The following is a 10,693-nucleotide window of genomic DNA, read 5'->3' on the forward strand; positions in this document are numbered from 1 at the left end:
CTCTGTCTGCGTGGGTTCGAGTCCAAGGCTCGGCTAGCGTGGGTACGTGGGAAAGCCTGCCAGTAGCTTCTCGTGGGTCGGTGGTTCTTCCCTGGGTTTTCCAGGGTTCTTCCTCCACCAGTTATACTGGCCGCCATGTATAGCCTATCTTGTGCTGAAAAATGGCGTTAAACCCTAGAACAACAACAATAATATTCTGTAAAATGATAAGTAAAATAAAAGCTAAAGGTAAGGCTTGTAAACATTTTAAAACTTGTGGACATTGACTGGGTATGCACTTTGGTCAAGGTTGACCAGTGGACACTGACTGGGTATGCACTTTGGTCAAGGTTGACAAGTGGACATTGACTGGGTATGCACTTTGGTCAAGGTTGACCAGTGGACACCGACTGGGTATGCACTTTGGTCAAGGTTGACCAGTGGACACTGTCTGGGTATGCAATTTGGTCAAGGTTAACCTTTCAGGAGGTATGCGTCAGGTGTGAATGTACAGTATGTAATTAATGCCATACCATTTGATCTCTGTGATATGTTGTATAGGGGGGATGCCATTCTCCAATAGTGGGTTGGATATTCTCAAGTTTGTTTGCAGATTTTTCATTCCACATACTTTGCTAGGTATGGAGAACTGGCTGATTAATGTAATATCTTAGTACATTGAATCTTCCATTTGGATTGAAACTTTAATGTTAATTTTGAAATATAAAAATTTTTCCATCTATATACTTAATTAACTATAATACAAAAGCAAAATGTTTTATTAAGAATTTTTGACAATTCTAATTTGAACATGTATCTTGTCTCTGACAATGTTGACTGGAGCATGTACCTAGGCTCTGACACATTTTATTGGAATATGAACTAAATCTCTGAGAAAGTTCAGTGGAACATGTACCTATTCCCTGACTTAGTCTATTGGAACATGTACCAAGTCTCTGACAAAGTACAGTGGAACATGTACCTATTCCCTGACTTAGTTTATTGGAAAATGTACATAGTCCCTGACAGAGTTTATTGGAACATATACCTAGTCCCTGACAGAGATTATTGGAATATGTACCAAGTCTCTGACAAAGTTCAGTGGAACATGTACCAATGGTAGTCTCATAAGGCATTATATTGTTTTCTTGATGTAAAAGTAGAATCTGACAAGAATCAGTGGAAAAGCTCAATAGACAAATATACTTCATACCTTCAGTGAGTCACCTTGATGAGGTGAGTATTGAACCTGTGACTCTTGGAGTGCAAGTTCAATGCCCAACCAAATGAGCCACAATGGTTCTGAGCTAAATATGGAAATTATTCATTGGGTTTCATAACTTGTGTATGAATAAGCACATGCATACAAAATTCTCTGTATAACAATGAAATATATGCCTTGGTTTCCACAGAGAAAATTCTGTGTATAACAATGAAATATATGCCTTGGTTTCCACAGAGAAAATTCTGTGTATAACAATGAAATATATGCCTTGGTTTCCACAGAGAAAATTATCTGTGTAACAATGAAATATATGCCTTGGTTTCCACAGAGAAAATTATCTGTGTAACAATGGAATATATGCCTTGGTTTATGTAGAGAAAAGTCTCTGTAAAAGAATAAAATATATGCCTAGGTTCAATTTGCCATTTGGATTCCCTTTATGTTATACTTACATCTTGAGTAAAGTTGTGGCATTATGTAATATACATAGTACTGATACATTATGTAATATACTTAGTACTGATACATTATGTAATATACATAGTACTGATAAGAACAGATGTCGTACAAAAGCCATGATATGCCCAGGTTCTTTGATAAATCCCAAACCACATTTTTACAAAAAAATGGCAAATACTTATTTCAAAAACTTTCTCAGATGATGAACTTGGCCATCATATATCATCCACTTTCCCTTTTTAATTTTTTTTTTACAATCCTGCCCCAAAAGGGGCCTGTCATTGAAGAACTGGTGTACATTAGCATAAACACATCACCATTTAAAATCCTCTCTTCAGGCGTATAAGAAATGGGTCAAGAAGCTCGGTGCAGAGGAACAATTGTTGCCAGGACTTAAATATACTCATGAACAACTGTTCTTCATAAATTCTGCCCAGGTGAGTCCAGAAAGGAGTTGTTTAGAATTATTTTCTTGGAAGTATGATACTTTACAAAGTTAAATATTTTACACTCTCTAAGAGCAAAAATATAATCTTCAGTAAATAATGACCCTTTACAACATAAAGTTTGTGACATCAGATTTATTGTGTTTCCACTTTATTTATGCGTTTATAGCTCTGTGACCTCTCTTTTTACCAATATTTACTAATATCTTTGACAATAAGTCCACTCCTGTTTTTGGACAAATTTGTTAGGATGGCTCTCTGGTCTTGTCAAAGTCAAAATCATGGTGCTTTCTCGAGACATAAATATCCACACCAGTGAATCAACTACCTCTACGAAACAAGTTTGCATATTAGTGTATTGCTGATTTCATAGAAGAAAGAGCCCCGCAACAAACCTCTTAAATTGTTGGCATTCCATTTCTTGAACTCCCGAGTTTGCTTATAAATGTCAAGGCTGCAGGTTAGTTACTGAAATTAAGATTTTAGTACGGATTACAACAAAGTAATTTCTATATAGGGCCAGTGTAATTAGTTGACTTGGGATCAAAGAAAAGTAATTGTTATATATGACCATTGTAATTAGCTGAATAACAAGTCATTTGATTGATATGTGTACTAAAATGATCGTAAATGGAAAAGAAAAGTAATTCGTGTTTTAGAAGAACATTTTGCTGCCATTTCAAAGTCTTATTCATGTTGAATTAAATTCTACTGTTTGCCCATTTTGACCACAGGTGCCTGATGTGAAATCATTGCAGTACATTTTACTGGTAATCAAAAAGTTCATGATAGTGCTTGATTATATAATAATAATAATAATAATAATAATAATAGTAATAATAAATAGAGAAATAATAAACATATTGTCATTTAAAGAAACTGTTGATCCATTGCCACTGTTAACAATTTTCAGGTTTGGTGCCAGAACATACGTCCCCAGGAAGAAATTCGCCTAATTCGGACTGATCCTCATAGCCTTGCATACTTTAGGTAAACACAGTGTATTTTTCATGGGAATTATTTAGGTAAACACAGTCTAGACCAGTGGTGTCAGACTCATTTGCTATGACAGGCCAGGTTTGATATAAAGGTACTTTACTCAGGCCATAAGTGTCATAAACTATGATAAGCGAACAAAATTTGACACCAACAAGAGACCTAGTCTGCAGGCCAGACTAATGCATCTGGCAGGCCAGACTAATGCATCTGACACCCCATGTCGAGTCTTTATGGGCATTACAATTAATAGTTCAGCAGAAGGCTGCCTGAAGCACCAATGATATTCATTTGCACAAAATGCAGTTCTAAAGAACGAAAAGTTTAAATTTTTTTAGAAGATATTGTTTTAAATCAAACAATGCAAACTTCCAATATTAAAGAAAGACAAATAATTTCTAAGAATCGTTTAGCTCAAAGGTGCTACATAATTCACTATATTTAAGTTGCAAACGGTGACAGTCTTGAAAATCTTATAACTATTCCTGATGCATAAAAAGTAGCATTGCCATGTGTTTCCAGAAGACTTCTTGTGATGTCTAGTTGGCTGTAAATGAAAATTGTGTCGATATGATGTCCAATGTGGCCACCATTGTAGCCATCTTGAAAATCTTGTTATGGCTACTCCACCTGAATTAAAAGTAATATTATCATGGATTTTCCCAAGAAGACTTCTTGTCATGCCTAGTTGATCCTAAATGAAAATGGTGCTGATCTGATGAAAATATTACCAATGCTCCTTCTGATGGCATGGTCACATCAACATGTTTTATTTTACTAAACATCTTATAGACACAGCAGCCATGTAGACACAGCAGCCATGTTGAGAATCGTGTAATTATTATTTCTCCTGAATGAATGGTCATACCAACATGGTTGTGTGATAAAATGGTGCCAGTCTGACTTCTCATATCACTGCTACAATGGCCATCTTGAAAATCTTATAATTAATTCCAGATGGCTGGTATATCAACAGCATGCTTTAATCAAAAAACCTATGATGTCTGGTTGGTACTAAATGGAGATAGTGCCAGAATGACAACCAGTATGCCAATCACATGTCTAGGACATTATCCCCCTGTCAATTCCCTCCTGCCAATACCCCCTGTTATTACCCCCATCGTTTATCCCCCTCAGTATATTACCCCGCTGTTTATTACCCCCCCCCCGTTCTGTTACACCCCCGGTCTATTACTATATAACATATAATTGTTATACCCCCAGAATAAATAATACATTAAAATAAATGTCAAAAGAATTTATTGTAAATTTTTATTTTACTTAATTAATCTCAGCCTTGAAAACATATACTTGTCCTGGAATATTCAAGATTAAATTCATCATATCATAATGTTATAGTACCATAAAATATGTTATATTGATATGTATGTGAAACCAATACTCTTATCAGATTGTGTTTGTGTACACTTAAATTGACGGGATAGAAACTTATTGCGGTAAAGCCAACACAATATCAATTAACAATTAAATTCGGCGTCGCACGTTGTCATCGCTGTATTTGCTTTAGATTGATCTTGTATCTGTATTTGTAAATGATGGTAATGGCGGGGGGTGGGGTAATAAACCATGGGGTAATATACTGAGAGGGGGATTATTGACAGGGGTAATGTCCTGCTTCCATCAATCACAGCTGCGCTAACTTGAAAATCTTGTTAGCACTGAAGAATATCGTAGTTTCAACACTTGGCAGTTAAAAGGATGAAATGGTCACGTCTTGTACTCCTTGAAAGTCTTTTCAGCTAGTAGAGCTAAAGTTCCTATGAGTAATTACAGTTTTTGTCAGTACCACCCACCCACCCACCCCTACATAAACCATATATTTAATGAACACCTTATGTATGAAGTTGTGGCATGTTACTGTAATAAAATGTGAATAATTCTGCAAACAATAATGGGATGATGCAATTAAAATTTTTTATAGTCTAGTCAGAATAGTCATGTCAGAATAAAATTGAGGGACCGCTCCTGTGGACTAGTGCTTAGAGTGTCCGCCTCGGATGCGGGAGGTTGCGGGTTCTATCCCTGGCTGAGTCATACCAAAGACTTACACAAATGGTACTAACAGCTGTCTTGCTTGGCACTCAGCATTACGAGGTTAGTGTTAGGACTGGTCAGCCTGGTGTCAGGATAATGTGACTGGGTGGGACATCATGCTACATGTCTGCGGCATGATGCCCCAGTGCTAGACATCACTATAAACTGTCACACTGCAGACATCAAAGTGATATGACTGAAAAATTATCAAAGCTATATTAAAAATCCAAATCACACACACATATATAAATAAGGCACAACTCTCAAAATGTCACCTCTGTAATACAGTTCAATGGTGACGGATTAGAGGTCAACTCTAAATACTTCCTGATATCTCTGATGACATTAAATAATGTTCAAACTAGAATTTTGTCAGTTTGCTTAGCAGGGCCTCAAAGAGGAGAACTTCTGTTGAAAACCTATGTGTGGGACAAAATGCATCCAGGGGACATAACTCTTTTAAATGATGGCATGGAATGCTGTAAATCCAACACATTCAAGGTTTAATCTATATAAAGATGCATTATAACTTTGGCTGAAGTGGAATATCTTTAGTAAAGTTGTGCTGCAGAAAACAAAGATAGGAGAATGGGCAATCAGGAACCATAACTATTCTAATTGATAATGTCGAACACTGGAAATTAAACTCATTCAAGGAAAGATAAATTTAACTAATTAAAGTTTTGCTGCAGAAACAAAAGTCAGGAGGATGGACATTTAGGTAATTATTAGAGGTTCTCACATATCCTTTGGAAAAAATGTACAGAAATTTTTATTTTAAATGAAACAACTGTATGAAAATACATTTGAGATATATATAAGTTTAGTCCTACTGAAATAAAAATCCAAAGTATTAAGATAATGACATTTGACTCCATACATTTTCTGTAAAACAACTTTGATATATTGTTAAGTTTTCTTCCACAACAATCTATCATGTAGCTTCAACATGTCAGACGATGCGGGGATTCTGAGGTGGGTCACGTTTGGTCCTTGTAGTATGCCCATTTTTACAAAGTGATGGCTCTTCACCCCCAACTTTGAGGGAAAAATCAATCTCAAAAATGGATCTTGCATGTGTTTTATTTAGCATGTTGGAAGAGATAACTGATCTCCAAACTGAAGTCTGAATACATTTGAGGGAAACAGTTTTGGACATCATTGGTGGAAAATGTGTATCTAACTGTGAACAATGTATACATGTTTTTCATTGTTCAAGTTTGAAGATCACTGTGACATCACTAACTAACTTTGTTTCTTCGAGCGTGTGATTGGTTGATCAGAACAGTTTGTGCTCTGAACTGTCTTTGACACACTGAATTAGAGATGCTGCTTGGGTTTGCTTGACAAGATTTACACTTCTGTACTGCCTCTGCCGTCCTTCTCAGCTCATAGTCTACACCAGGTGGAACAGTCCTGTGCAAGATCTTCCCAAGACTCGGGGTCAATATTGAAATGCTTCAAGCATGATTTGAAAGAGGGTTTTTTTACCTCCTTTAGCTCACTGGAGAAAATCTTTAGCAGTTGCTTCTCTGACAACCTGGTTCATCAGCAGAGTGGGCCCATATGAGAATCTCAGTGTCATGGGCCTTGTTATGTCATGTTACCCTTATCAGTGTCCTCAGGCAGCCCATATCAAAATGGTTCAGAGTTTTGGCATAGCATCTGGACATTGTCAAGGTCGTGCATGCATACAACAGGGTTGCAACACAACTGGTTTGTAAACCTTCAGTTTTTGTTTGCAGACTTGTGCCTTTTTGCTCCTACACATTTGTATGTAATCTGTTATAGATCACATTTTCTTTGGCAATTCTGGCATTTGTTTCATCATTGAGGTGGATTACACATGATAGTGTACTGCCAAGATTGGTGAAATTTTGTATTGCTTGGAAGGTTTGGCTCTAGGCAAGTTATATACTGTTGTCTTCTTAATATTGATTGTGACACTAAAATTGTCACTAGCTGACGAGAAATGGTCCATCCTATGTTACATGTCTGTCGAAGATTTGGCATTCAAGGAACAGTTATCACGAACAGTCACTTCAGTCACTTCATGTAACTTTGCCTTTGCACATAGTCTTCTCAGACTGAAGATCTTGCCATCAGTACTGTATCTGATGTTGGTCCTAGTGTCATAGTCACGGAAGGGATCTGTAAGCATGGGTATGCTGAAGAGAATTGGGGCCAACATGCAGCTTTGCTTGCTTCTCTTGGTGACTGGGGATGGTTCAGATGATTCACCTTCATCCATGATGTGAGCATGCCATCATGGACTTACTGACCATTTTGATGGATTTCCCAATTTTTGCCACAGTCCTCCACAGGCCCTCACCATGGCTGTATCAAAGGCTTTGGTCAGTTCAGTTAATGTCATGTACTGGTTGGAGTTCTGTTCTTGGCATTTTGTCTAGAGTTCATGAAGTGCAGACACTGTTTGTGGTCCTAAAATCCTTTTCTGAAGTCACACTGATATCCAGGTAGGGGTCCTTATTGATTGATTCACAAGGTGATTCAGCAGAATTCTGGCAAGGATTTTGCTGGTTATTGACACTTGACAGCAAGGAGATGCCCTTTTGGTTGTTGCAGGATTGTCCAATTTCTGCTTGTACAAGTGGACAATGGATGCATCCTTGTACTCCTGGGATATAGTTCCTTAAATCCACATGGACTGGAAGACTTCCTTCAGTTTTTGTGCCATGTGTGAGTGTTCTGCTTGTAGACTACTCTTGGTATTGCATGTATTCCAGGTGATTTCCCATGTGACAGCAGGTTAGTTGCTTTCTCAGTTTCAGTTCAAGTTGGAGGATCACAAGAAATATGCTGATTTCCACTTGGGACAGTTTAATGTTGATTGAGGATGTTATTGAAACGTTCTGCCCATCGTTGTAGTAGCTTTTCTTTGATAGCAGTGTGGTGTTATCAGTACTCAGTATTGACGATTTTCTTGATGATTTTGGTCCACAGATTGTCTTTAAAGCATCTTATAACTTCATATCATTCCTATCTGTTTAAGACTGAATCTTATCTGCCTTGCTTCTCAGCCACGAGTCTTTGTAGTGGTCATCCTTTTGAATTGTAGAAGGCTGCCTTCTTAAATGACGAGTTGCTGGCTTCTAAACAGGTCTTTTGGAGCTGATGATTCTCACTCAGCAGTCTTTGTATGGCAGCATTGTTCCATCAAATCAGTCAAGTACTGGTATACAGTCTCTGAAAGAAGCCAATTTTTTGAGTTCACAGCAATTGTTTCTGGTAAATCAGCTGTGATATGCTTACAGGGTTGGGATGAACAGCAATGTATAGGTCACCTTTTATAACCTTTTCCTTGTGCTATGGAGGTGAGCAGGGCGAACCTAAATAGGGCTGCTCAGTTCCAGGGACTGCCAAATTCCACTACTGCTTCATTTCAGTAAGAAGGGACCCTATGCCCCTGAGCCTCCTGTGTGCAGGTTTGCAGCTGCAGCTCCTAGTGTATTCACACCTGCTGCTTTGCCACCTACACCTTTGATACAGGACTTGACAGTTATTATCTGATGGGGGTGGTGCCATGATGTCATGTCTGTATGAGTTGGATTTAAGGAAGAAAACATTGGAGAGAATCACCTTCACCCTCTTGTCCAGATCCATTTAAATCCAGTGGTATGACGCTGTAAAAATGTCTGTAGACAAGTCCAGATGTAGTGTATGACCATCAGGTCCCATTGTGCTAGAGCTGATGCTCTGTGTCATCACACAGGTCTAGCCATTGGCCTTCACAGCTAGGGTAGGATCATAGCTGTTTGGTTGTCCAATCCACTGGAAAGGACATTCCAGATGGAGCCAGGTATATCTGTCCATTCTAGGTCAAAAGTTGCAGGTAGTACCATCTTCTGTTACGTAAAGTTCCGGCCAGACCTGAAATATGTGTGTGGGAGGTAATACATCTATGTATACATGAATGGATGCTATATGTGTGTAAATATATACACATGTATGTATACACCGGGTTTCATGGCACAACAAATTGCAAGAATGTTTCACGCAAAACCCCAAGAAGACAAACATCTTCAACAAAAAAGACAATAAATATGCACTATGAGGCAAATGGAGTGCAAAATAAACTGGTTGCACACAACCAAATCCTCACCCAGCTTTACTCCTACTTTTTATTCTAAATAAAATATGTTGAAGCTGATCTGCTCTTCCATTATGACTTCAAGTCTGGGTCCACTTGCTTTTGGCAACTGGCATGTTTTACATACGTATATTGTGGCTTCTCAAAGAGTGATGTAAGATCTCACAAATAGTTGTGGGGAATGAGCTTCACAGAGTGAGGTAAATAGTCGCCAAGAGTCTCACAACACTATAAATTTATTGTTCTATAAAATTTATCCTCCTCAGATGCTGAAATAATTTGACTTTTCTGACAATCAGTATTACATTCTTCTAGAGAATGGTCACAACAAACTGTGTTTTATTGGTTATCATACATATAATTTTGCAATTTATTTCAGGGTGATTGGTCCACTTCAGAACTCGGCAGACTTTTCAGAGGTTTTCAAATGTCCAGTAGGTAGCCGCATGAATCCACAACACAAGTGTACTATTTAATAGGATGCCAAATGGCATTGAATGATGCGTCATTATCCTTGAACCTTCAAAGCTGATGAAAAAGATGAAGAAAAAAGCAACAAACTTTAATGGCATTATTGAGGGGAACATCCATTTAAATAATTTTAGAATGAAAATGAATACATCAGTTCACAAACCTCCACAGGGCTACATGTTGTTTTTTTTTTCAAATATGTTTAGATTACCATTATTTAAGATACATAGACATTAAAGAAATATTCCTGAGCTTTTGTTTTATTTCTTGTAAACGCCAATAATACTTGATGCTCTGTCAATATAACAGTTAAATTGTACCATGCTTTAATTATAACTGAGGTCAACATATGTAATAATTGGTACAAGGTAATATAAAACCCTATGCAATACTTGATAAAAGGGTTTGTAATAATTGGTACAATGCTATATAAAAGCTTTGTAATAATTGGTTGTTGTTGTTGTTGTTGTGGGGTTTAATGCCATTTTTCGGCTCATGATAGGCTATGCATGGCGGCCAGTATTGATGGTGGAGGAAGAAGTCTGGGAAAACCCCGGGAAGAACCACTGACCCACGAGAAGCTACTGGCAAGCTTTATCACATACACATATTGGCCGAATCCTAGACTCGAACCCACGCAGACAGGTGAGATGGCAGTGATCCGTAACGGAGAGCGCTTTAGACCACTCGGCCACTCGGGGCCCCGTAATAATGGGTACAAGGCTGTATAAAAGTTCATGTAATAATTGGTACAAGGCTATACAAATGTATGTAATAATTGGCACAAGGTGATATAAATGTATGTACTAATTAGTACAAGGCTATACAAATGTATGTAATAATTAGTACAAGACTATAATAAAAGTATGTAATAACATACAAGGCTATAAAAAAGTATGTGATAATTAGTACAAGGTTAAGTAAAATGCTGTTTAATAATTAGCACAAGGC

At 37.6% G+C, this 10,693-nt stretch overlaps 1 protein-coding gene across 1 annotated transcript; it reads left to right on the forward strand.

The window, feature by feature from the left end:
- Nucleotides 1-1,989: 1,989 nt before the first annotated feature.
- On the forward strand, nucleotides 1,990-9,993 carry LOC149782246 (neprilysin-like; the record flags this gene model as incomplete). The annotated part of the gene is made up of 3 exons (XM_089934856.1): nucleotides 1,990-2,100; nucleotides 3,023-3,099; nucleotides 9,651-9,993. Coding segments are annotated over 3 exons (285 nt in total), but the record flags the coding sequence as incomplete, so codon positions are not given.
- Nucleotides 9,994-10,693: the final 700 nt, after the last annotated feature.

Source organism: Sinohyriopsis cumingii, chromosome 15 (assembly GCF_028554795.1).
Source record: "Sinohyriopsis cumingii isolate HCF-2022 chromosome 15, ASM2855479v2, whole genome shotgun sequence".
NCBI classification, from domain to species: Eukaryota; Metazoa; Mollusca; class Bivalvia; order Unionida; family Unionidae; genus Sinohyriopsis; species Sinohyriopsis cumingii.